Source organism: Dipodomys spectabilis, unplaced genomic scaffold (genome assembly GCF_019054845.1).
Source record: "Dipodomys spectabilis isolate Male_0828 unplaced genomic scaffold, ASM1905484v1 ptg000296l, whole genome shotgun sequence".
Taxonomy (NCBI): Eukaryota; Metazoa; Chordata; class Mammalia; order Rodentia; family Heteromyidae; genus Dipodomys; species Dipodomys spectabilis.
This window is the reverse complement of record NW_024870973.1, coordinates 449,305-475,496: the sequence shown is the minus strand read 5'-3', so window position 1 is coordinate 475,496 and position 26,192 is coordinate 449,305. Positions and strand designations below refer to the sequence as shown.

Below are 26,192 nucleotides of genomic sequence, written 5' to 3'. Positions count from 1 at the left end.
TACTGTTGTGGATAAAGCTACCATCTCCTTTTGTCAGTGATAGTTACCCAGAGTCCATCAGTAACCTGCAGCCTCAAGAGACTGTGAGATTGGTTCTCTCTACCTACCCCAGGCTGGACTTGAACTCAAGATCCCTTCCCTCAGCCCACTGTGGGTGGGGATGATGGACACCCAACACCACAGCCTGTTTTGAAATACTTTCTGAAGGTAGCTGATGAGCAATCCTCTCCCCATCCTTCCTGATAGAACCTGTTAGAGATGTGTTATTATTAATGAAGGATGTCGCCCATTTCCCTCTCTCCTTACCAAATCCATTAGTGATAAGCACGGTGCTAGGATTACACAAAAGCCACCATATACCATGTGTTCTAGAGTATGCATGACACCTTGTATGAACTGTCATGAAAGCATTCTCATTTGTGCATTGTATAACTGTATATCTCTTAACATGAATACTTATTTTGTGCTTAATTCAAAATAAACTGAATTTTTATTACGAAGATGTGCACGTAATAAAGTCCAGCGTGGCAAACGTGTTTTTGGTAGCATTGGCATATACGTGCCACCCACAGGACCGACGAATACTAGAATTATGACAAATGGGAAAAAGGTTTAGAAATTATGATTTCTAGAGTATGAATGAGGAAGAAAGAGCCACAGTCATGACCTGATACACATATTGTTCTAGGTTTACAGATACTCTATTTTACAAATTTAAAAAGGTACTTTTGTTCGGGGGGGGGGGGGGGAATGTGAGATTTGAGATAGTCTTTTAAACATTTTTTTTTCCCTCCTAAGCTCCCTCTGTATTCCTGATTTGTTGGTCCCGTCCTTCAACTTTCATTCCAAACCCCCTCTCAGATTAAGTTGTACTGTTGAGTATGGACTTCTGACACCAAAAAGCAGACACATGTTAATATTCCATTAGTGAGTGAGCAAGTTATAAAATTCCTAGGACTGCAAGCCAATCACCAATCTGCAGGTTGCTTTTTTTTTTTCCTTCATGATTCTGGTTTTGCATTGAGGTTACAATCTTACCGAAATTCAAACATTTTTTTTTTTCAGGGCAAAAGACAGGCTATTCACAAACAAGTACATCAAGCGTGTGATGTGATGTTGAAAATGAACTGCAGGACTCGTGGATAGAGATGGGAGGGAAAACCTGGGACACAGTGAGGGAAGGGGACACTGTGTCCAAAAAAGAAACGTACTTGTGACCTGACTCACGTAAGTGACAACCCTTGATGCATCACCTTTATCATAACAATAAAAAGTTAAAACAAGAGTGTGTTGTGGAGATAGATGCAGCCTGCAGACAGCACTAAATGCTAACTGCAAAACTGTGAAGACTCAGGGTCTATGTTGAAGGGCAGAATGATGCCGGCTCCAGCCTGAGTATTATCTGAGGACTGTGTTTAAGTATAAGGAAAGCTCTTGGCATGCCGGGCTAGAGAGGGAAAATGTTCTCTCTCCCTATCTCAAAACACATGTCACAGACTCCTGGGAACTGAGGAAGTAGCTCTTCTGCTTCCTTAAACATAGATGAACAGCTGGTCAAGCATTTTCCTGAGATTGGAGAAGTGGTTTGAGCGTGCTCTAAAACAGTTTAGATAATAATATACCAAGACCTGGTCTCATAGGTTAAGTAAAAATGTATCTGTTAAAAAAATTTTTGTGTGAATGTCTCCTGACTAAATCTTGGCAAAGATCATGCTTGCTTGTCTTTAAACACCCACTAACAATAAAACACAGCATGCAGTGGCAATTGCTGTTTGCACTCTGCATCCCCTGTGTCCTGGTGATTTCGTGACCCTTACCCAGGGACCCCAACACACTAAACGTTGACACAAAACCATATAACTCTGGGTACCATTTTTCTGCATTATAAATAATATGTACTATTATGGTGTTTTATAGCTTGCTGTTTGATACACAAAATGATAGAGTCTTGTTGCCACCTGTGTGAGTTAGAGTGAATGATGTTCCTTGCTCAGAATTCAAGGAACCAAATTATGGATGTAAAAAAGAGAGAAAAAGCATGCTAATAAACACTTCCATAGGGGCTGGGAAGGTGGCTCAGTGGTAGAATGCTTGCCTTGCATGCATGAGGCCCTGGGTTCGATTCCTCAGCACCACATAAGCAAAAAGAAAAAGCCGGAAGTGGCGCTATGGCTCAAGTGGTAGAGCGCTAGCCTTGGGCTGAAGAACTGAGGGACAGCGCCCAGGCCCAGTGTTCAGGCCCCATGACCGGACCCCCCCCCCCCCAAAAAAAAACCAAACACTTCCATATTTACATGCTATAATGCGAGACTGTGTCATCATTTCCTGGAGCTGTACAAAATACCCTGGACTACAGCGTGTTAACTGGGCAATCCCCATATGAACTTAATGCATGCATTAGGAAGCTGCGAGTGTATGTAATGAAATGCTTGAACCGGATCCTTAGGGAACTTTGGTTCTTGCGTGTTTGATGTTGCACGGAGAAGTTCTTTTCAGGGGAGTGTGTGGTGCATGTTGAAAGATCCACACAGGCCGCCGATGGTGAGCGCATTGATACACACAGGGCAGTGACATTAGAACCGACCTTGCACAGAGAATGGACACTGCCCTGCTGAGTGCACTCATAGTTGTGCTGACGGTGGAAATTGTAGCGGGGCACTTAGTGAATGGGTTGATAGCCCTGGTGAACTGCACGGACTGGGTCAGGAGAAGGGTGCTCTCCCTGGGGGACCGAGGCCTCGCAGGGCTGGCCCTCAGAATCACTCAGCTCTGGGTGGTGGTGCTGGACTGGGTGGTGACCGCACTTCCTTCTGCAGCCTTCTGGAAGGCAGGGATGACGATGGGAGGGATTTATTTCGCCTGGACGCTGACCAGCCATCTCAGCAACGTGGCTCACCACCAGCCTCAGCATCTTTTACTTTCTCAAGATAACCACCTTCTCCGGCTCTGTCTTTCTCTTCCTGAATTTAGAGTTGAGAAAGTTGTGTCTGTGACCCCGCTGCTGTTCTTGGCCCCGGTGCTTGTGAACGTGATGGTCCTGGATGCGTCCATCACTTGTCTTCGTGGATGAGATGGAAAGAAACATCACTGACAGTTCAGGCAACTTGGGGCGCGTCCCTCAGACTCCTCTCCTTCCCCAGCCCTGTGTCCATGCTGGCGCCTTCTCTGTGTCCCCAAGGACTTTTCTCCTGCCCGTCTTCTCCCTGTTGAGCCATTTGAAGGTGATGAAGTTTAGCACCCGAGGGCCCAGAGACGTCAGCACCGTGGCCCACGTCCAGGCCTTGTACCATCTCTCCTGCTGCGCTTGGCATTCTTCGTGTTGGTGTTTGTGAAGGTTGGGAGCCCCATGTTTCAGGGGAGACCCTTGGTCCTCAGGTCCGGGCTGGGTCTCCTCTGCTCACTCCTGGGTGCCGATTCTGAGTAGCAAGAGGCTGTGCATGTCCTCTCTGTCCCTGCTGCGCTGGCTGAGGTGTGGGGCTGGGGCCCATAGATCTTTGAGGGGAGAACACTGCGTAGTCCGGAGAAAGCAAGAAGTTCCCGTACTTGTGAGCTTGTATTCCTGTTGTGTGTAGCTGTACCAATTTAACAGAGATACCGTGTGGAACCAGCAGCAGCCGTACACTGCGACCTCTGTGGTACATAGGGAGGTCTGTATTCTGACTGCCTCACACACAAGAAAATGAATGTAGATCATGTGCAATAATGAATAATATGGATTTTTGTTGTGGATGAGCATTTTGAGATGAGAGACACAAACGTATGGCGAATGAATGCATGCATAGTTACTAAACTAGAACCATAATTTAACATACATAAGGGCAAGTTTTATAGTTTATGATATGTACCTAAATTACCAGATAATAAATATCCACTACAGGCTGTTAGCAATCATATACATTAAATACATAATTTTGAATATAAAATCGAAATTAAAAATTCATAGGCAGGTTGCTTGATTACTGTGATCCTAGATTATATTTATTAATTTCAAATTTAATAATTGTTAGCACTTTCTTCTTTGAGACAGGGCTTTACCACGTAGCTCAGGCTGGCCTCAAATGTTCTCTATCTTCCTGTCTCAGTCTCACAAGTGATGGGGTTTACTGAAACATTCTGCCATACCCAGCTCTCGAGACACTTTATCACTCTTAGAAATATGGATTCACATGCAGAAGTTGCGTTCTCTCAGGTAGTTACCATCTTTCATTTTAACCTACCAATTTCAATGCACAAAAAATGGCTTATGCTGTTGTTTGTGTGTCTGTGTTTGTGCCAGGATTGAGGCTTAAGCTCGGGGCTTCAAGCTCTCTCTTGTTTTTGTGTTTTTTTGTCGGTTGTGGGACTTGAATTCTGGCTGAGTGCTGTCTCTCAGCTCTTCGGCTCAAGGCTGGCGCTCTACCATTTGAGCCACGGCATCACTTCTGGTTTTCGGGTGGTTCATTGGAGATAAGTGTCTCATGGACTTTCCTGCCTGGGCTGGCTTTGAGCCATGATCCTCAGATCTCAGCCTCCTGAGTAGCTGAGATGACATGCATGAGCCACTAGTGCCCAGCTCAAAGTTGGCACTCTACCACTTGAGCCAGAGCTTCACTTCCAGTTTTTTTCTAGTTAACAGGAGATAAGAATCTCACAGGAAGCTTGCATGCGCTGGCTTTGAACCTGCTGTGAGTAGATGAACCTACTCATCCTCCTGAATAGCTGGGATTACAGGTGTGAGCCACCAGCGTCTGGTTATGATACTGTTTCAACTGAATTTGCCTCTGGAGAATTGGTACCTTACAGTACTTTAAAATGGGAGGATATTCAGGTTTTCACTGTGGCAGTCGGGTCGAGCTCTGCCCTGAGTGACTCCACTGAGTGAAAACAGTGGTGTGCTCCATTCTGGAAGCATGGGTGGAGGCAGACATCCTATCTGTGCGGGTGAGCCTCCCCCATCTGTCCACACGAACCAGGAGGAAGACCGATGAGGAGCTCATTGTTGCAGATAGAAGATGCCGCCTACGGACCTCAATTAAATGAAGAGAGTGTGGACACGGGTGCCCCATGAGCAACCTCACCCGCGAATCTAGATGCTTTGCATACGTTTTAATAGATGAGGCCCCAAAATTTTACTAGCTGACATGAACTTGACAAACTCAAATTATGAGAATAACACCTGCAGCACCATGAAAGGAAATATGCCTTCATTTGCTTTCCAGCGAGTGAGAACTGAGATTTCATCCCAACAGTAGTCTTGAAGACTCTCAGCTCTAGGAGTGAGAATAAAAGACCTGGACCGAAGTCAACCTGAGCACCCCCCCACATGTATACACATGTGCACACACGTCACATATGTAAACACACACACATGTCAGCACACACATACACATGTATATACACATATCTGTACATAACTTGGACATCCACCTAAACCCTCAGTACTTGCGAGGCTCCATATACCAGTTTATGTTCTAGTTACTCACTAGGTACGTGGCCGTTTTGTAATAGCCCTTGTCCCAAAGGTGACAAGCTGTCCCGATTTGCAGACAAAGGGAAAAGGAAACAAAGCCATGCAAACAAATGTGTCTTTATTTGCATGTTTAGCATTTCCGTTATGGCCACTACAAGAGGCCGGACCTCTGCTGGGTGTGGTGTCTTTACCGGGCTCCATAGGCTGTTAGGAAGATGCAGGGATTTCATGAAGAAAGCAGGACCCCAGGATGGCTCTTTTCCTGACATGGTGTCAGGTGCGTGGGACTGGTAAGGGACAACCTGTCTGAGTTTTCACTCATCGAGCATTTTAAGACTGCAGTCACGAATCTTCGGCAGTGCCCAACAGACACTGTACTATCCTCTTAACCCACAATGGACAGCGGCATCCTCAGCATAATTATAGTTGTCAGTGTGGAGTTTTTCCTCGGAAACATGGTGAATGGATTCGTAGCCCTGGTGAACGGTGTGGACCTGGTCAAGAGGAGAAGGATCTCTGAAGTTGATCAACTCCTCTCCGCCCTGGCGCTCTCCCGGATTGTTCTGCTCTGGTCAGTGGTGCTCAATATATTGTTGTCTTTTACTTACCCAGGTAGAATAAACATACACTTAATAAGAATAAGTAATTTTTCCTGGATTGTGTCCAATCATTTTAACCTCTGGCTGTCGACCAACCTCAGCCTCTTCTTCTTTCTCAAGATAGGCCATTTCTCCAGCTCTGCTTTTCTTTACCTGAAGTGGAGAGTCCGGAAAGTGGTCTCAACAACCTTGGTGATGTCTCTGGTCCCCTTGTTTTTCAATGTGCTTGTGATAAACGGTATCTTCGACGAAAGCATCGGTGGTTGTATGAGGAACATGTCGTATTTCCACTGCAGCAAGGCCTCCACGCAGTTTTCCAAACGTATTTTGCTCACCAACTCTGCATTTATGTTCCTGCCCTTCATCTTCTCCCTGGCTGTGATCCTCCTGTTGATCATCTCCCTGCGGAGACACCAGAAGCGGATGCACCAGGTGGTGTGGGGAGCCCAAGATGCCAGCGCCACGGCCCACCTCAGGGCCCTGCAGACCGGGATGGCCTTCTTCCTCCTCTCTGTTGCCTTCATCCTGTCTGTCATCCTACAGCTTTGGACCTTCGATTTCCTAGACATGAACCTTCTCATTCTGTCTTCTCTGGCTACTGGGATTGCTTTTCCCTCGGGCCACTCCCTCATCCTGGTCCTGGGGAACAGCAAGCTACGTCAGGCCTTGGGAGCCATGCTGCGGGGGCTGCGGGGGCTGTGGTGCTGGGGCAGGGCCCCGGAGCCCGGAGACTGCGCACCCCTGACTGGCCAGGCCTCCGTGCCTCTCAGGAGGCTCCACTGATGAGACATCCTTTGATTTCATAGACTTATATTTTCACACTATTCTGTTGTGTGTCTCTTTATGGATTTCATAGAAAGGGGTTTGGAATTAACCCCTCAGCAGAACTATTCATACCCATGTGTATTAGGGTACTCAGGTGTAGAAGAACATCAGTACGGACTGCTTACTTATAAAGTCTTTATAGCAACCAATAGGAATTTCATGTCAGTCTTTTCAAGATTTTAAAATGAGAATCTTGTATGGGAGACAAAGCTGTTAAAATATAAGCTTATGATTTCATAAACAAAATAATGTGTGCATGTGCATGCTTGTGTGTGTGTGTGGGGGGGGGTTCCTGGGTGCTGTCCCCGAGCTGCTTTTGCTCAAGGATTATGCTCTGCCACTTGAGCCACAGCACCACTTGAGGCATTTTCTGTGTATGTGGTGCTGAGGAATTGAACCCAGGGCTTCATGGGTGGTAGGCGAGCACTCTACCACTGAGCCATCTTCCCGGCCCCTTTTCCTCACTTTTAAATATTCTCCCTTATTCCCTAAAATCACCAGGGTATCCATTAAATATTTATTTTAAAATCAAAACATTGAACTTACGTTAGAATCCACACATGTCTGGATTTGGTGGTATCTCTGGAGGGCCGAAGCTGCCCGTGAAGGGGCTGGGAAGGCCAGGAGTGGCAGAAGCACTGTACCCGGGGGTCCTGCTCACACGCAGGGGCGGGAGGGGGTGGGGTGCGCTCACCTTTCCATTAGTGCAGTGAGGAAATGGTTACCACCGCATCGCGCCAGCCACACAACGTCCAGGAACAGCATCTTAACAGTGTCCTGAAACAAACCTGGAGGAAAGGCTACAGTGCAGTTCTGATGTGCAGGACAGCTCTTACAAGTTCTGTGGTGTCAGTGCACCTCCAGTTTCTTTGGTCTTCTTCCTTCTTTTCCTCCCGATTTCTTTATGTTCTCTCTTCCTATGGGCCTAGGCTTTAATGCACTGTTATAAGATGAAGAAACATATTTTCCATTGCTGCTTATAAAATGTTTCTAGCTTGTTTATTTTCTACCTGTGATAAAAGTGTTCAGAGGTTTAAACTGCAGAGCTCCTGGTAGTGTCTCCTGGAACAGAAGCACAGAAACCAGCCCACAAGCCCTCCACAGGCTGTTAATGAACACAACGTAGTGTCACCACATGACAAACAGAATATACATGTGCAGCAAAACAAGTCAGAACAGGAAAACCTGGCACAGAATAGTAAGAACAAGAGTAACATCAGTGAGGGGACTTGTATGTCTGTCTGAGACTGTCTTGGACCAGGCCCAGTGGGTCATGTCTATAATCCCAGCTACTTCAGAGGGAATCCATTGGGTCCTGGTCTGAGGAGGGCTGGGGCAGAGTTAAGAGGTCTCATAGCGAGCAGGGGCTGAGGTTTTCCCAGCACACTGCTATGGGCCCGGCTGTCAGGGACGTACAGGCAGGAGATGTGTGGTCTTGGACGAGGCCAGGTAAAAAGGAAGGCAAAAACCTAACAGTCAAAAAAGGCTGTGTGTGTGGCTCGAGTCCCACTGCATTTGCCCAGCTGATACAGGATCTGAGCTAAAAAACTCACACTTCGAATAAATTAAAGAATCAAATGAAAAAAAAAATCACAGAGAGTTTTTAACATAAAGCCTGATACCGTGAATGGAAAATGTGATTTCCATGATCAGATACAAATAAACACTTGTGAGAGGTTATCTAACAGGATTAGTGATAGTCGCTTTTGCTGAAAATGATGGATATAATGAAATATGTTTTTAAAATGTAGTTTCTTGTCCTTTTGTTCTGGTAGAGTTCTTTTAACCTTAACTAAACACAAATTTAAAAGTATTGAAACAGCAACAACAACCAACTAGATTATAGTTGGGAACCGGTGGCTCATGCCTATCATCCTAGCTACTCAGGAGGCTGAGATTCAAGAATTGTGGTTCAAAGCCAGCCTGAGCAGGAAAGTCCATGAGACTCTTATCTCCAATGAACCACCACAAAGCTGGAAGTAGTGCTGTGGCTCAAGTGATAGAGTGCAGCCTTGAGCAAGAAAGCTCAGGGACAGAGCCCAGGCCCTGAGTTCAAAACCCAGGACCACCATATAAACAAAACAAAACAACAACAAAAGCAAACTAGGTAATGTAGGGACACCAAGGATAGAGTTGTAAAGCAGGACAGAGCAGAGGGGCCAGTGGTTGGCAGGTGGGGACGCCATTGAGCTGAACCAGGAAGCAGAGGGCTTGAGGGAGAGCCACGCTTTGCACAAAGCAGAATAACACAGAGGATCACAGAACAAAAAGAACCAGAACTACAGCGGAGTGATTTTTTGTGTGTGCCAATCTTGGGGCTTGAACTCAGGGCCTGGGCGCTGTCCCTGAGCCTCTTTGTGCTCAAAGTTGGCGCTCTACCACATGAGCCGCAGCGCCACTCCTGGCTTTTTCTGAGTAGTTTATTGGAGATAAGACTTTCCTGCCTGGGCTGGCTTGGAACCGTGTTCCTCAGATCTCAGCCACCTGAGTAGCTGGGATGACAGGCGGGAGCCACTGGAGCCCGGCGTCCCGTGCTGTCTTAAACTGATTTGTGGCTATTTTGTTTTCTGAATCAACAACCCAGCCCCCTGTTTATTTCATCATTTTGTGTGTGGACTCTTTCTTATACATTTTTTTTGGGAATTCCTTTATTTAATCTTCTAGCTCAGCACCTATTTCTTTTTTCTTTTTCTTTTTGGGGTCCGGTCATGGGGCCTGAACTCTGGGCCTGGGCGCTGTCCCTCAGCTCTTCAGCTCAAGGCTAGCGCTCTACCACTTGAGCCACAGCGCCACTTCCGGCTTTTTTCTTTTTGCTTATGTGGTGCTGGGGAATCGAACCCAGGGCCTCTGGCATGCAAGGCGAGCGCTCTACCACTGAGCCACCTTCCCAGCCTCTCAGCACCTATTTCTACGCATGTTTTTCTCAGCTCTGATTCTAAGCGTCTATCACTCGTCACTTTGTTTCCAGCAGCCCTCTGGGCACGGCTGGCTCTCCTTCCACCGTCGGTGTGTTCCTTTACGCCTTGCTTTTGTCTGCTCATCTTTTGCAGGGGTGATCTAGATGAAGGCCAGGTCAGAGCTGAGGCAGGGAGGGCACATGCCTGGAGATCCCTTCTGTTTCTCAGCCCCTTGGCCGGCCTGGCGTGGACGGCTCTGTCCTGTGAGGCCTGCGGACCTTCCAGTGAGGGCCAGAGGGCGCTGTTGGCTTTCTCCAGGCGGGGTGGTGCCGGGAACACCACCTTCCCAGTGCCCGCAGGACCTTCCTTGCGTTCCCCTGGAGGGCTAGTAGGTTTGTTCTAGGCGGGGGAGAAGCGTGGAAATAAGCAAGTTCCTGGGTTGTAAGAAAAGCGGGTCAGTTCTTCCCGGTGTGCTCTGTGGGAGATGCTGCGGAGCGCTTGCGTGGCCCTGCGAGGCTCCTGGATGAAGGCCTGCTTTCCATAGTCCCTGCACTGGAGAGGATCTGGAGACGAGTGGGCCTGAGCAGGTCATTCATGGGAAGCCAGAGGGAGGAGCAGAGCCTGTCCCCAGTGGACTTGCTTGCGTTCACACAGGTGGCTGTGGAGCATCAGCTCAGGGGGAAGCCAGCCTGGCCCTGGGCTTGGCCAGTCCTGAACCCAAGCCTCTGACCTTTCCCGCCACCCTGACCCTCTCCTGGCCTTCTTTCTCTTTCCCATGAAGGAGAGGAACCAAATGTCACCCCTGCACTCACCAGGAACAACCCAAAGTGTTCAGGCTGTGGAAGAGGTGAGGAACATTCGGAGCGTTATTGGAGGTGGGATTGGAGCTGTGAGCCAGGCTGTCCGAGGGACCTGGGCTGCTGAAGGAGTACTGAGCCCCATAAATTGGTCACTCGCCTGACGACATCCACGTCTCATGCCACCCACAGAGCTCCTGTTTCCCCTTATGAATTTGCAGCGACTCCCCCCCAGATCCCAGAGGCGTTGTGGCTGCCGCAGGCTCAGATTCTTTGGGGGTGTGTCTTCCTGGCTTGCTCTTCCTCAGGCCCGTTCTCCAGGTGGCCCCATATCCCAATGGCTCCCCATGTTTCCCTATGTCCTTTTATTGTAGGCGGACCAGGTCGGGGCAGGCACTGCGAGCCTCACTGCCTGGCGTTTCCTTACGTGCCCTTTCTCTAGAGGCAGACACGTTCCGTGGCTGTGTGGCTGAGGCATGTAGCACTTGAGCTCCAGGGCCCGGCCCTGGACAGTGCATGACATCTTCTAATCTGCCCTCCTGTCAGGCCACTCTTGTTTACCTCTGTGCTCAAGTCACATCACACTTTAGGACACAAAGCAGGTTTTAGGAAATCCAAGAATATTGACCCAAGTCCTTATCAGAACCATAAAGGAATACAATGAGGATTCAACAGCAAAAAAATACCACAGAGAACATTCAAATACATCGAGGCTGAACAATGCATAGTTGAATGACTAGTGTGCACTGAAGAAAGTAAAGGGGGAAATAAAAAGTCTCCTAGAGTCTAATGAAAATGAGATTACAGCCTCCCAGAGCCCTCAATACACAAGCAAGGCAATGCTGACAGGGAAGCGTAAAGCTATGGATGCCTACGTTAAAAAAAAGAAAAGTCAGATGCTGGTGGCTCATGCCTGTCATATTAGTTCACGAAGCAGCTAAAACCCAGAGGATCGTGATTGGCTGCCAGCCAGGGCAGAAAAAATCTGCAAAATCCCATCTCCAATTAACCAGCAAAAAAAAAAAATTGGTCTGGAGGCATAGCACAAGCAGCACAGCACCAGTGTTAGGCAGGAAGCTGGGCGAGAGTGTGGGCTCTGAGCTTAAGGCCCCGTATCCCAGAAAGAAAACAAGAGAAGGAAAGAGGGAAAAACCCGTGGGGATTAGGGAGCCGTGCTGTTTCACTAGACGCTGGTCACAGAAATTAAACTAGATGTTAAAATGGACTGTTGAGTGAACCGTTCCTCTTGCTGAGCAAAGTGGAAGAGTGGAAACCAATTCATGAATTAAGAGTGGGGATGATGTGTTACCCTGGGCATTAGAGAGTCTGCAACATTGGGTTTCCCACCACACACAGCTGAGGGATATCCAGATGGATTCCCAGACATTCCAGGTGTGTTACCTGAGCTAATTAAGTAAAGGTGCACGTATACACACGTTTGCATGAATGCAAAGTGTAGCGAAGAATGGTGATGACCCACTCATTATTTGCATGATTGCAAATGCATGAAAACCCATGCAAGCCAGGTTCACTGCTTGCCACCCAATCCACGCGTGCGTTTGCAAGGACTGTCGGATTGTTTTTCATGCATTTGCATGATTTCAAAACGTAAAGATTGACAACAACTTTTATCTATTTTTCTTTGGTTACAATCCATTGCAATTTATACTTGCTATATGCATCAGGGTCTTGTGTTGTACAAGACAAGCACTCTAGCACCCAAGTCAAGCCTCCAGCTCTTTTGCTTTTTGGTACGATTCTGCATTTTGCCTGGCCTACGCTGACCCATGGCTCCCGAGCAGCTGAGATGACAGATGTCTCATTCGACACCTAGTTCATATGCTGAGGGTTGCCAGTCAACTTTTTCTTGGTTTGTACTTGAACTGCAATGCTCCTATTTCTCCTTTCCATGAAGCTGGACAAAATCATAATTTTTAAAATTATAAAATTAAAAATACCAAGTAATTTTTGTAAAGTCTTGTGTATTTTCCCTACTGGAAAAGACATATTTCCCTTATGATATTTATGCACAAAGTTAGCAAGTTAGTGATGCATTTCCTGCATCCTTTTATTTTTATTTATTTATTTATTTTGGGTCCGGTTGTGGGGCTTGAACTCTGGGACTGGGCGCTGTCCCTCAGCTCTTCAGCTCAAGGCTAGCGCTCTACCACTTGAGCCACAGCGCCACTTCCGGCTTTTTTCTTTTTGCTTATGTGGTGCTGAGGAATCGAACCCAGGGCCTCATGCATTGCAAGGCAAGCGCTCTACCACTGAGCCACCTTCCCAGCCCCATTCCTGCATCCTTTTAAAATAGACTGTTTTATTGCCAAGTTGTAGACCTTCTGAGAATAGAATCAACAAACTACGGTGCAAGCAAGCAAGTATCTTAGTCTAGTATTTTCAAAACCAGACCACGGATCAGAGACAGTGGCTCAGAGGCCTTGGGGGTTAACACTGCCTAGTCTTATGCATTTTTGCATTTGTTACTTAAAACTGTGTTGGTTGCTTGAGCTTGGTACAGGCAGAACACAACATCTGTGATGAAGGAAAAAAGGTAGTAGCAAGTGCCTAACTCCCCAGTGTATGTAAATCACAGTGATTTACGAGGAAGGGCTTAGCGGCCCAGCAACCTGGAGAACCAACTTGCTATTTCCCTGTTTCACTGTTGGGATGAGGCGTTGAGGGAGTTCCTGTTGCTCTTCATCGCAAGGCCTGTCTTTCCCAGGACCTCGTCACCTTCGGGCATCTCCAGAGAGCAAGGTGGGGTGGCCAGCTTCAGGGGGATGCACCGGATGAGCTCGGCCTTGTTGGGTGAGCTCGGTCTCACAGGGACCCCATCCTGCTGGGAGAACACACCAGGTGAGTGTGGGTGAGGTACTCACCAGCCCGGGACCTGCAGACCCCCTCCAGCCTCTGCTGTCAACATCACCAGAGGCAGGACAGAGAAAGATGACAAGCCGGTGGGTACCTCGTCCTGAGCATCCGAGACTCAGAACAGGAAGGCTTCGTGCTGTGTAGACTAATGCATCCGTGACAGCCTCATGAACCGCAGCTTAATTCCCACTGCTTTTCATAGCTACAGAAAGATTTCCCACGCCTACTGAACATGTACATTTTATACTACATAATGTTACTTCGAAAATTAAAAACAAATCTACTAATTACTAATCCATTACTAAGCATGGGGTAGATATGTAATCTGTGACGGGCAAAGGGAAAAACATATTATTGAAGTGAAAAATGAAGATATTACAGAAATGTATTTTATTTGTGAGTAGGTGTGTGCACACGCCTTTGTAAGGTGTCATCCCTGATACCAGATACCAAAAGACAAATTATTTCCATGATATTAGATGGAGGTAGTGGGTTGTCTGAGGGGTAACACATATATCTGGGTCACTGTACACACTTAATTTGAAGTGTTAAAAAAAAAAAAAAGCACTCCAGTGGTTGAGAAATATCACACACCAGTTCAAAACCTTATTTCCTTCCTCATAGCTTTTTTTTTTTTTAAATCGTTCTTGTCTAGATCTCCAGTGTCTGGAATGAAATATGTAGATCAAGTAGAAACATCTGGACAGTGTAATAAAGGAATCTTCTTTTGCATTCTAGCACCCAAGGACTCAAGTGTGCCCTCCACCACCAAGTCCTGAAGACCAAGGCTACGGACTAACACACACGTCATCTGGCTGAAATTCCTGGGTCGAGTTGGACAGTACAGCGTTTCCTGAAGGAGGCGGTGCATCTATAAGTGGACAGGTCCCAGCCTTTGCTTGTTGGTTCTTTTACACCGGGTTGTAGCAGTGAGCAGGCGACATGTACTGAGGCTGCTGGATGTCAAATGTCCATGTGGATAAATACCCCACAGAGGCCTTAGAAGCCAACAATGGGTCCTGTCCCGCAAGGCGTCTTCTTGGTTGTCGTAGGTCTGCTGTTCATCGCTGGAAATTTGGGAAATGGATTCATAGCCCTGGTGAACTGCAGGAACTGGGCCAGGAGGAGGAAGATGTCTTCCATCGACCTCATCCTCACCGCGCTGGCGGTCTCCAGGATTGGCTTGCTTCTCTCTTCCTGTACCAGTATGCTGATGGCGTCACTGAACCCGGAGTTGTGGAAGACGGCGAACATGTTAAAGATGATTTTTTTAACCTGGATGGTGACCAACCACTTCAGCATCTGGCTCGCCACGAGCCTCAGCGTCTTCTATTTTTTCAAGATAGCCAACTTTTCCAACTCTGTTTTCCTTTATCTCAAGTGGAGAGTTAGGAAAGTGGTTTTCTGGATGATCCTGGGGTCTCTGGTCATCTTGTTCATCAATGGTTTTCTGGTGAACACAGCCGTCAGTGTGTGGTTCGTGGAGTTCCGAAATACGTCTTGTATTTTCAGCTCAGAGACGTCACTGCAGTTTTCCATGCATTTTGTCATCCACATCAACCTTTTCCTTTGCATCCCGTTCACCATGTCCCTCGCGGCCTTCATCCTGCTCATCTTCTCCCTCTGGAGACACCACAAGAGGATTCGGCCCCGTGGCCCAGGACCCAGGGATACCAGCTTGGCGGCCCACGTCCGAGCCCTGCAAATGGTGATCACCTTCCTCCTCTTGTACTCCATCTTCTTTCTCTTTCTCATCATACAGATTTGGAACCATGCAACCCTGGAGAACATTCATATCATTTGGCTTTCTGAGGTGGTGGTCATGGTCTTTCCTTCATTCCACTGCTACGCCTTAATCCTGGGAAACAGCGATCTGAGACAGGCCTGGCTGTGCTGCTGTGGCCAAGGGGCCGGAGGCTCGACACCCCAGGGCCGAGGGACCAGCTAGAGACTCAGCCCCAGGACCACTGAAATGACTTGGAGTCAATCTTGCATCATCTAGATGATGGCCGCTTCTTAAGAAATTTGTGTACGTTATCCAATTGTGCTTTCTAAATAGTCTTTCCTTCTGTGTAATTCTGAGAATTCACAGAGGTCACGCGGGGCGGGGGAAGGGGTGGAATGAGCCCTGTCCAATCCCTTCCAACCTTACTGGGATGCATTCATTAACAGACATTCACACAACGACTTAGACATGGTAAGTTTTTATTGTGACGTGTTTTTAATGGCGGTCATGAACTTCTATATGATTTTAGAATAATAATAACAAAGGAAGCATGCATGGAATGAAATGCTACGTTCACCTCAAGCAATCTCAAATCTAAGTATCATATAAGAAATGATGAATAAGCCAGGTGCTGGTAGCTCACGCCTGTAATCCTAGCTACCCAGGAGGCTGAGATCTGAGGATCGCTGTTCAAAGCCAGCCTGGACAGGAAAGTCCATGAGACTCTGATCGCCAATTAACCACCAGAAAACCAGAAGTGTTGTTGTAGCTCAGGTGGTAGAGCGCTAGCCTTGGGATAAAGAGCTCAGGGACAGCATACAGGTCCAGAGTTCAAGCCCCACAACTGACAAAAAACAAAACAAAACAAAAGAAATAATGTATAGAGTTTAAATGTACAAATTCTATTGTTTCAAACACAAGAGCTACCAGACCAGTTTTGTGAGGCTTTCCTCAGAACCACAAGGACGCTTTAATCCAGCATTTCTGTGGGTACTGCTTGCTTCATCATGAAGAATTCCCAGTCCATACAGAACACTAGCAGGAATAATGGCCTGTGTTTGTGGGCTGATCATGCCAATGTTGTTATATGAGTGCCTGCATTTGTGGCTTCACACAATAATGCTATGTGTAAGCATTCGTGACCTGCACCTATTTTAGGTAGGGTCAGCTTTGTGGAAAATATTCCGAGAAGAAACATTTGGAAAACGCCGGGCCACTCATTCCATACCGTAAGCAGTAACAAGGCAGTGAGGTCAACCATAGATAACCAAGGTCCAGTTGGACATTTATGCACAGCCTGTGTATTAAGTCGTACAACCTACAGGCTGGCATTTGAATTTGATAGATTAAAATCATGCAGATTAGATATGACAAACTAAATAGCAAAAGGATGAAAGCGAATATGTGTTCATTTGCATGGTAGCAGACGAGAGTCTGTCCAGCTTTCCCTCAGACACCAACCATTACAGGTGCAGCCTCTGGAAGGGATGGGTGAATGGATGGAATTTATTTTTAGTCCTTTGGGGGAATAACAATAAAAATACACATTGGAACCCATCCTTAAGACTCTTGGGGTCCATTGTAATTTAGAGTTTTGCCAGGTATTGTGCCCAGAAAATTTTAAACAAGAAGGCTATATTCACTCTAGGGGATGCTAATAAGCTCCCTTTTGTGCACTGGGGAATCTGTCAGTGGGTGGAGACAGTCCAGGAAAATGCAACACAACAGTAATCCATCAGCTCATCATCTACTCATCTATCTGTCCATCATCCATCCACCCACCCACCTATCATCCATCCATCATCTGCTCATCATCCATTTACCCATCATCCATCCATTCATCCACCCATCCATCCATCCATCCACCCATCCATCCATCCATCTGTCCATCATCCATCCACCCACCCACCTATCATCCATCCATCATCTGCTCATCATCCATTTACCCATCATCCATCCATTCATCCACCTATCCATCCATCCATCCACCCATCCATATTTCTGTCTCTCCATCCATCTGCTTGTCTGTTGTCTACGTCTTTTCTCTTTGGCTGGGTTTGAGCAGAAGTACACTTCCCCTCCTGGACTCCATTGGTCATGGTGGCAGATTCAAGCCCCATTCTTGGGTTGAGGGTAAAGTGACTCATGCCCATCTCTACCATAGCTGGGCTTCAGGATCTGCATTTTTTTTCTGAAGAATAAGACCCTCCATCACATTAGTAGATTAATCTGGGCGGTTTTAGGAAGGATTGTGGGAAGCACAGGCCTCAAATGTCTGTGAAACCTCCGAGCTCATGAGTCCCACAGACCAGTTCAGACCCTCACCACCCCCCCCCCCCCCAGAATTTTGAAATGTTCATTGTCCAGAACTCAAGCAGCCAGATTCTAAAAAGCAGATCAAGGAGGGAAAAATCAACATAAGAATGCAAACAACATGTATTTATTTGCATGCCAGCATTCCTGTCATCATCGGCTGGAGGGCGTTCTAGGCTTCTGCTCCTGTGAGGAGCATGGCTTTGAAGCTCAATTTATCTGGGTGGATAAACAAAGTAGCAGGAAGAAAGCTATGAACACAGCCATTGGCAAGCCTTGCTATTTGCTGGCTTTTGTGTACAGAAGTCTTACCACAGAGGATTTTTATAAACGTTCAAGAGGCAGAGGGAACATTTAAGCAAATGTTTTAGCCAGTGACATTAAAGATTGGGACATTTTCTCGCAGACGATGGCTGTGGTTCAGAGCACATTTATGGTCATTTTCATTTTGGAACTCATCATTGGGAATCTGGGAAATGGGTTCATAGCCCTGGTGAACTGTGTGGACTGGCTCAGGAGGGGAAAGCTGTCTTTGGTGGACCGAATCCTCACCGCCTTGGCCATCTCCAGAATCGGGCTGCTCTGGTCAGTAGTTCTGAGCATATTTACGTTTGTGCTGTACCCAGCTAGTGCTGCCACTGGAAATAAGAGCAGGATGATTTTCGCTTTCTGGGTAGTAGCCAACCATTTCAGCACCTGGCTTGCTACAATCCTCAGCATATATTATTTTCTGAAGATAGCCAATTTTTCCAACTCACTTTTTCTTTACCTAAAGGGGAGAGTGAAGAGAGTAGTTTCCATGACATTGCTTTTCATCGTGGTCCTCTTGTGCATGGATGTGATGCTGTTAAAGCCATTTCCTAATGGGTCGGAGAGGAATGTGTCTTATGGGCACAGGACAACTAAACTTGCCGGGGTTTCTGTCCTTTTCACCGTGTGCCTTTCTGTGCCCTATACCGTGTCCCTGGCGGTGTTTCTCCTGCTCATCTTCTCCCTGTGGAAACACCACAAGAGGATGCAGCATCATGGCCCAGGACCCAGGGACGCTGGCACAGCGGCCCACGTCCGAGCCCTGCAAATGGTGGTCGCCTTCTTGCTCCTATACTCCATTTTCTTTCTGGCTCTCGTGGTACAACATTGGAGCTCTACATACCTGAACACACGCCTGCACATCCTGTTTTTCCCGGCTGTTGGGACGGTTTTTCCTTCGGGCCACTCGTGCATCCTGGTTCTGGGAAACAGCAAGCTGAGGCGGGTCTTTCTGTTGGGGCTGCAGCAGCTGCGGTGCGGGCTCAGGCCCAGGCCTAAGGATGGGGAACCTTCACCGCCCTAAATCGTACCAGCTTTATGTTCCCTGGGGCTGGTGCTCTGCCCCTTGAGACACACATCCACTTCCAGCTTTTTGGTGGTTCATTGGAGATAGGAGTCTCATGGACTTGCCTGCCCATCTGGCTTTGAACCTCAATCCTTAGATCTCAGCCTCCTGAGTAGCTGGGATGACAGGTGATGCACGGCTACTCACCTCCTAACCACTCATTTAGGCTCCTGAGAGCTAAGGTTCAGTGCTGACTTGCTTCGCAGCACACTCGCTTTTGTTTAGAAAACCTACTGACTTTTGAATGATGATTTTATGATCATAAACATGTTGCTAAGAATATTCAGATATAATGTTTTCAGGTAGAGTATCTAGGGTCTTTTACACAGGGTTATATCATCTGCAAATGGAGAGAATTTAAATGTTTCCTTGAGTTTGGTTTTTTCTTATTCTCTCTCTTTGTCATTCACTTGCTGACAGTTGTGGCTGAGAATTTTAACCCAATTATCGCATAAGCGTGAAGTGAGGGGACAGCTTTCTCTTGGTTTAGACAGGATTTCCCCATTTCCCCATTTATAGTACAATGTTGAGTATTCATTACTGCATATAGTTTTATTATTGTGATTTATTATCATTTCCTGAAATACACCAGAATTAATTCAAAAAATCATTGGTTGCATAATAGCATAATAGCAGTGGAGAGAGCTTTTTTTTTTGTTGGTCGTGGGGCTTGAACTCTCTGGGTCTGGGTGCTGTCCCTATGCTCTTCAGCTCAAGGCTGATGCTGTCCCACTTGAGCCACAGTGCCACCAGTTTTTTTGTGCTTATTGGAGATAAAGTCTCAGGGACTTTTCTGCCCAGGCTGGCTTTGAACTATGATCCTCAGATCTCAGCCTCCTGAGTTGCTAGGATTACAGGCATGAGCCCCAGGTGCCCAGCTGGAGAGAGTTTTTGAAATGTACAGTAGGAGGCAAGTTGCATAGTGTTTCTGTGAAGAAGAGGCCTTGAAGCACAGTCGCCCCTCAGAAATCAGGGTCCCGAAAACTGGGGTATGTCAGGGGTTCCTCTGTTTCTAAAATGTCCTCTCTTTCTATAGTCTTTGCTTCTGTACATTTGTAAGAATATAAAGGTGCTTCTCTCTATTCCTTGCTTCTGTGCATGTATGAGGGCATCGGACCTTTATGACTTGTGTCTATGTTAGCCTGCACAGTGGACCTCTTTGATCTGGTAGGTGGCTGGGGGCTGCTCCCATTCTAAGGGCTCCCAGGTGTTGTGAGACTGTGTCCCGAGCCAGCAAGTGTCAGCCTCACCCAATTCAGAAAGAGACGCAAGAGCAGAAATCACATATTCATTGTTTTATTGGTGGGGGCCTCAGACCATGCTGATGGGGTAGGGTGGGGTTGGAGGGCTGCATCTTCTGGCTCCCTTTCTGAAAGGAAAGAAGAGGGCAGGTTATGGAGGGCTGGGCAGGCAGAGGCCTTTCCTGCCTACTGGGTTCTCACTGGGAGAGGCAGGAGAGCTTGGTGCCCCCGTCCCCTCCTCCCTTCCCTCCCCTGTCCTTCCCAGACAGGGAGCCAGGTGGGGGAGAGGGGGGATTAGGAGGTCGAATGCCTGGTCCCCAGGCCCTCCGAGGAGGATGCAGCTTAGTGCCATGGGCTGCACCAGCCAGGAGGGAGTGTCATCCTGGGGAAGAGGGAACGGGCAGTGTTCTACCAATCACAGCTCCCTTGGGGTACTTTGTGATTGTTTGTTGAAATGGCCCAAGTAACTTAACAGTAGCAATTTTACATAAGTGAAACATACTTTAACTTGATTCATTCGGACACTTTGGAGAATTGTACACCTTAGAGACTTTCAAGGAGAAAAACATTTAAATCGTACCTGATATGGACTTGTGGGTTCCTTTGAAGGTTGGCCTTGGGGCATCACTGCTGGGGGCCTCCCTGCTGGGGAGGTCCCTGCTGGGGGCCTCCCTGCTGGGGAGGTCCCTGCTGGGGGGGTCCCTGCTGGGGGGGGTCCCTGCTGTGGGGGTCCCTGCTGGGGGCCTCCCTGCTGGGGAGGTCCCTGCTGGGGGGGGTCCCTGCTGGGGGCCTCCCTGCTGGGGAGGTCCCTGCTGTGGGGGTCCCTGCTGGGGGCCTCCCTGCTGGGGAGGTCCCTGCTGGGGGGGTCCCTGCTGGGGAGGTCCCTGCTGTGGGGGTCCCTGCTGGGGGCCTCCCTGCTGGGGGGGTCCCTGCTGGGGGCCTCCCTGCTGGGGCCTCCCTGCTGGGGGCCTCCCTGCTGGGGAGGTCCCTGCTGGGGGGGGTCCCTGCTGTGGGCCTCCCTGCTGGGGGCCTCCCTGCTGGGGGCCTCCCTGCTGGGGGGGGTCCCTGCTGGGGGCCTCTCTGCTGGGGGCCTCCCTGCTGGGGAGGTCCCTGCTGGGGGGGTCCCTGCTGTGGGGGTCCCTGCTGGGGGCCTCCCTGCTGGGGGCCTCCCTGCTGGGGGCCTCCCTGCTGGGGGCCTCCCTGCTGGGGAGGTCCCTGCTGGGGGGGTCCCTGCTGTGGGCCTCCCTGCTGGGGGCCTCCCTGCTGGGGGCCTCCCTGCTGGGGGCCTCCCTGCTGGGGGGGTCCCTGCTGGGGGCCTCCCTGCTGGGGGCCTCCCTGCTGGGGAGGTCCCTGCTGGGGGGGTCCCTGCTGTGGGGGTCCCTGCTGTGGGGGTCCCTGCTGGGGGGGTCCCTGCTGGGGTCCTCCCTGCTGGGGAGGTCCCTGCTGGGGGGGGTCCCTGCTGTGGGCCTCCCTGCTGGGGGCCTCCCTGCTGGGGGCCTCCCTGCTGGGGGCCTCCCTGCTGGGGGCCTCCCTGCTGGGGAGGTCCCTGCTGGGGGCCTCCCTGCTGTGGGCCTCCCTGCTGGGGAGGTCCCTGCTGGGGGGGTCCCTGCTGGGGGCCTCTCTGCTGGGGGCCTCCCTGCTGGGGAGGTCCCTGCTGGGGGGGTCCCTGCTGTGGGGGTCCCTGCTGGGGAGGTCCCTGCTGGGGAGGTCCCTGCTGGGGAGGTCCCTGCTGGGGGGGTCCCTGCTGGGGGGGTCCCTGCTGGGGAGGTCCCTGCTGTGGGCCTCCCTGCTGGGGGGGGTCCCTGCTGTGGGGGTCCCTGTTGTGGGGGTCTCTGCTGTGGGGGTCCCTGCTGTGGGGGTCTCTGCTGTGGGGGTCCCTGCTGGGGAGGTCCCTGCTGGGGAGGTCCCTGTTGTGGGGGTCTCTGTTGTTGCGGTCCTTGTTGGGGTCCATGTTGCGGGGGTCTCTGGTGAGGACCATGTTGTGGGGGTCCGTGTTGAGGGGGTCCGTGTTGCGGGGGTCCGTGTTGCGGGGGTCCGTGTTGTGGGGGTCTGTGTTGCGGGGGTCCGTGTTGCGGGGGTCCGTGTTGCGGGGGTCTCTGGTGAGGACCGTGTTGCGGGGGTCTGTGTTGCGGGGGTCCGTGTTGCGGGGGTCCGTGTTGCGGGGGTCCGTGTTGCGGGGGTCTGTGTTGCGGGGGTCCGTGTTGCAGGGGTCCGTGTTGTGGGGGTCCGTGTTGTGGGGGTCCGTGTTGCGGGGGTCCGTGTTGCGGGGGTCCGTGTTGTGGGGGTCCGTGTTGTGGGGGTCCGTGTTGCGGGGGTCCGTGTTGCGGGGGTCCGTGTTGCGGGGGTCTCTGGTGAGGACCATGTTGCGGGGGTCCGTGTTGCGGGGGTCCGTGTTGTGGGGGTCCGTGTTGCGGGGGTCTCTGGTGAGGACCGTGCTCCTGGCTCTCTTCACTGGATGACCTGAATCTTCCAGGAAGGGGTCTCAGAGCTGGGCCCTGGAGTGGTCTCCTGAATCCTGTGTTTGCACAGCAAGTCCCCACCATGGCCCTGTAAGCTTACCAGCCTGGGCTGCGCTTTCTCCTGCTCATCTCCCATGAGCTCCTTCCCCACAGGCTAGTCCCAGCCCCAGCCCTGTGCCCTACCTTGACCATATCGCTGAGCAGAGCTCAGGGCCAGCAGGGCCGCAGTGAGCAAGACCAGCAGCATCGTGGAGGAGGCTCTGGACCAGCTCTGGAGTCTGTGCCGAGATGCGGGGCCTCTCGCTTTATGAGGAGGAGCAGAAGAATGGAGCTTTGAGCTCACCCGGTGCCCTTCTGCCTGACATACTAGAATGCCTCGCATCCCTGACTCTTCTTCTGGACCAGAGCCTGGCCGGATGGGCAGGGAGGAGGCTGTCAGCGTGCCTTTCTGCAAGGAGTGACGTGCTACTTGTGCAAAGTGTTTAAAGAACTTTTTTTGTTTTCCTTGTGCTCAGGTCTTTATGGAGTGGGTTAAAATGCATCGCTGGGATCTCTCAGCCTGCGCAGGCCCAGAAAGATTGCCCGAGGTTCTGAGATCCGCTTCTGATCACAGGAGTATAGATTTCATCCTTACTACTATCCCTGTGGGATTTGAAAGTAGGATTGGCCCCGCAGTCCACCCCAGGGACCCCTTGGCGTGGTGGCATGCTAACCTGCCAAGGTGTGTCATCTCTCACGTCTTCCTTTGCCCGCTTCCCCTTTCAAAATGCTTTCTAAGGAGGGACCCGGGACCGAGGTGTTTTCAGCTGTGGACACGGAGTCCCCCTGCATGCCCCTTTCCTCCTCACATCATGGGTCGGCCTGGGTTGGGTGGACCCAGACACGAGCCTTGTCTGAGCATGGTCACATCCTTGCACATCTCTCCTCCCAACACAGTCACGTTCTGGGGCTTTGGTGGCCGGGGTTTATCGTAGCTGTGGGAGGGGTGTGGACAGAGGAAGCCGGCATACTCCCTAACCCCCGGGACTCCAGATGCTGCTTTCCCCGGGCCACTAGAGCTTTAAAAGTGTTGTTGAACTCTGAATTGCTTTTAAAAAAATACCAAATGCAGTTGACTGTGTTTTCAGAATACGATCCCTGACCTAATCTCTGTTCCAAGCCCCGCTTCAGCAAGTATTTCTTCTGTCTTGGTGGACTTCACAGCCCCCAAGAGGCCCGGGAACAACCTTGTCCTCTGTCCCAGACCTGGTCAGCTCTCCTTGCAACCGCCACAGTGTCCCGTTGAAAAGACAAATGTGAGTTTCATAGTTTGAATGTAAGTCCTCTAAAGTCCCCTTGCTGCACCTGTAGTTCTGAATTCAGACCTCCATCCTGCAGCCGCTCCATGTCTTCCTTTCTTCCCTCCTGCCTTTCTTCCTTCCTCTCTCCCTCCCTCCTTTCTTCTTTCTTTTCTTTTTTTCTAACTCTCAGAAAAATACATGCAAATGGCTAATAAACGCATGAAGAATGTTCAGAATCTTTAGCCACAAAAGAAATACGATTTGAGGCTTATTTTAACATCTATTTAATTTTTAAAATTTAATAACCAAAGATGAATGGGTGAGGACAAGGGAAACTATTTGCTTTGTGCTGGTACCAGATCTTGAATTCGGGGCTTTGTACTATCACTTGGCTTTTTCCACTCATGTCTGGATCTCTACCACTTGGCCCATGCTTCCAGTCCTGATTTTTATTTTTTCTGTTAAATTGGAGACAGACTCTCATGGGCTTTTTTGCTCAGGCAGGCTTCAGATTGGAGCTTCAGATTGAAGCATAATAGACTCTGGAGAGCACACATAGTGTAGTTCTTTAGAAAGGCTAAGTCAAAGCCCAATGAAATGAGCACCAGGAATGAGGGTGGGGCCCCAAAGAGAAGAGCACAAGAACGAGGGGAAGAAGGGATGCAGGCAGGCAGGCACTGGCTGCCCTCAGAACTGAGAGGACATGGGAAGGGCAAGTCCAAGCGGTGAACACATCGATGGGGTACACAGACCAAGATGCACTGTGCATGCAAACTGTTTTGTTAAATGGCAAGAGTCTTCAAGAGAATGCTGACCAGAGACACAGATCGGGATGCACTGTGTTTACGAGCGGCTCGGGTGACCGGCAACACCTTTGTACAGCTCCTTAAAGATAATAAAAACACTCAAAAAATACCGAAGGAAAAAAACCCCAACAGCATGGGGGCCTCCGGGTCTCAGCCTCTGTGTCATGGGGCTTGTAGGCCTGACCCAGGTCTGCACATCTACACATCGTTTGTGAAGTGGCCAGGAAATAGAACATTACTCACTATGTTAATTAAATTGTCAATATTTAAGTACTAATTACACCTGGGAGCAACCATGTGAAAGGTCCAAGAACAAGACACGTGTTAGGAAACTATTAAGGATGGACTAAAACGCCAGAAACTGACAAAAGGGGCTATTGAAAAAAATATCTATGTCCCTGAAAGACATGTTTGAATGTAGAGAATATGGAGCACTCATTTTTCTCTATCTGTGGTGGATGCATGTGTGTGCTCAGGTGTGCATACGTGTGTATGTGTGTGCCTGCATGCAGACTTACTGAAGAATCTCGTTAGATCATAGGTACCACTTTTGTTACCCGTTTCCAGATTCCTAAGAGGTTTTGGCCTTGCTGGGATTCCTGAGAAAAACTTAGATGCTGATAAGAAAAATTTGAGTTCCTGTATTCCTACATCTGGCGTGAAATGAGCCCCGAGCTTTGTTAAATGGCTTGCATACTGTACTGAGCTCTAAAATGTTTTAATTCCAAACCACTAATCCCAATGAACACAAACCATGGAGGTTAAACAAGGGCAAGTTGCAAACTGTGAAACAGAACCTACCTTTATTTGCATGCTGGAAACTGAGAGCCCAGAGCTCAGTTCAGCACCGGCTAAGGAGAGCACCTGTGGGTGGTCTCAATTGCTTTCAGAAGACTGTTCTCCACGAAGACATCATTGAGCTCACTCACTTGCGCAGGGCAATGGGTCCGAGGCTGTCCCAAATATCACCACGAGAGAACTTCGTCCAAGGCAAGTAGAGCCCAAAGTCAGGGCAGAGAGAACCGCAGCCAGAGATATTGTGTCTTTTTGTCCCGTGTGTGCAGACATGACAAGTTTCTTACAGATCGTATCTGGCATAGCATTGGTGGAATTTGTTCTTGGGAATTTTCCCAATGTCTTCATAGTTCTGGTGAATGCCATTGACTGGGTCAAGAGACGGAGGGTCTCCTCTGCGGATGGAATCCTCACGGCTTTGGCTGTCTCCCGGCTTGGCTTGCTTTGGGTAATAATGCTCTCTGGGCAATTCACTGTGTTCAATCCAGCTTTTCCCAGGGGTAAGAGCAGACTTGCTCTTGCCATCGCCTACGTCACAACCAACCATTTTAGCAGCTGGAATGGTACGGCACTGATCATATTTTATTTTCTCAAGATAGCCAGTTTTTCCAACCTGACTTTTCTCCATCTAAAGAGAAGAGTACAAAGCATCGTTGTCCTTGTGGTTTGCGGGACTTTGGTGTTTTTGTTTCCTAATATTGTGATGCTGCACATGGGTTGGATAATGCAGGTGCGTGACTGTGAAGGAAATGCAAC

The 26,192-nt window shown here is 49.2% G+C and overlaps 4 protein-coding genes across 4 annotated transcripts; 3 read left to right on the top strand and 1 right to left on the bottom strand.

The window, feature by feature from the left end:
• The first annotated feature begins 5,844 nt into the window (after positions 1-5,844).
• Positions 5,845-6,831, top strand: LOC122127042 (taste receptor type 2 member 125-like). The gene has a single exon (XM_042701556.1). It carries the CDS (start codon positions 5,845-5,847, stop codon positions 6,829-6,831), a length of 987 nt encoding a protein of 328 aa, XP_042557490.1.
• Positions 6,832-14,453: 7,622 nt separating this feature from the next.
• On the top strand, positions 14,454-15,389 carry LOC122127040 (taste receptor type 2 member 125-like). Its single transcript, XM_042701555.1, has one exon. The coding sequence runs from the start codon at positions 14,454-14,456 to the stop codon at positions 15,387-15,389; it is 936 nt and encodes a 311-aa protein (XP_042557489.1).
• Positions 15,390-17,889: 2,500 nt separating this feature from the next.
• On the top strand, positions 17,890-18,813 carry LOC122127039 (taste receptor type 2 member 140-like). Its single transcript, XM_042701554.1, has one exon. It carries the CDS (start codon positions 17,890-17,892, stop codon positions 18,811-18,813), a length of 924 nt encoding a protein of 307 aa, XP_042557488.1.
• Positions 18,814-20,665: 1,852 nt separating this feature from the next.
• On the bottom strand, positions 20,666-25,983 carry LOC122127038 (basic salivary proline-rich protein 2-like). Its single transcript, XM_042701553.1, is given in 8 exon segments — positions 20,666-21,040; positions 21,150-21,543; positions 21,545-21,855; positions 21,887-22,018; positions 22,072-22,562; positions 22,739-22,833; positions 23,404-23,529; positions 25,724-25,983. Coding segments are annotated over 8 exon segments (2,184 nt in total).
• Between the last annotated feature and the right edge of the window lie 209 nt (positions 25,984-26,192).

Excerpts from the sequence above, each read along its gene's own strand:
- LOC122127042 (XM_042701556.1), top strand. The coding sequence starts at position 5,845 with ATGGACAGCGGCATCCTCAGCATAATTATAGTTGTCAGTGTGGAGTTT.
- LOC122127040 (XM_042701555.1), top strand. The coding sequence starts at position 14,454 with ATGGGTCCTGTCCCGCAAGGCGTCTTCTTGGTTGTCGTAGGTCTGCTG.
- LOC122127039 (XM_042701554.1), top strand. The coding sequence starts at position 17,890 with ATGGCTGTGGTTCAGAGCACATTTATGGTCATTTTCATTTTGGAACTC.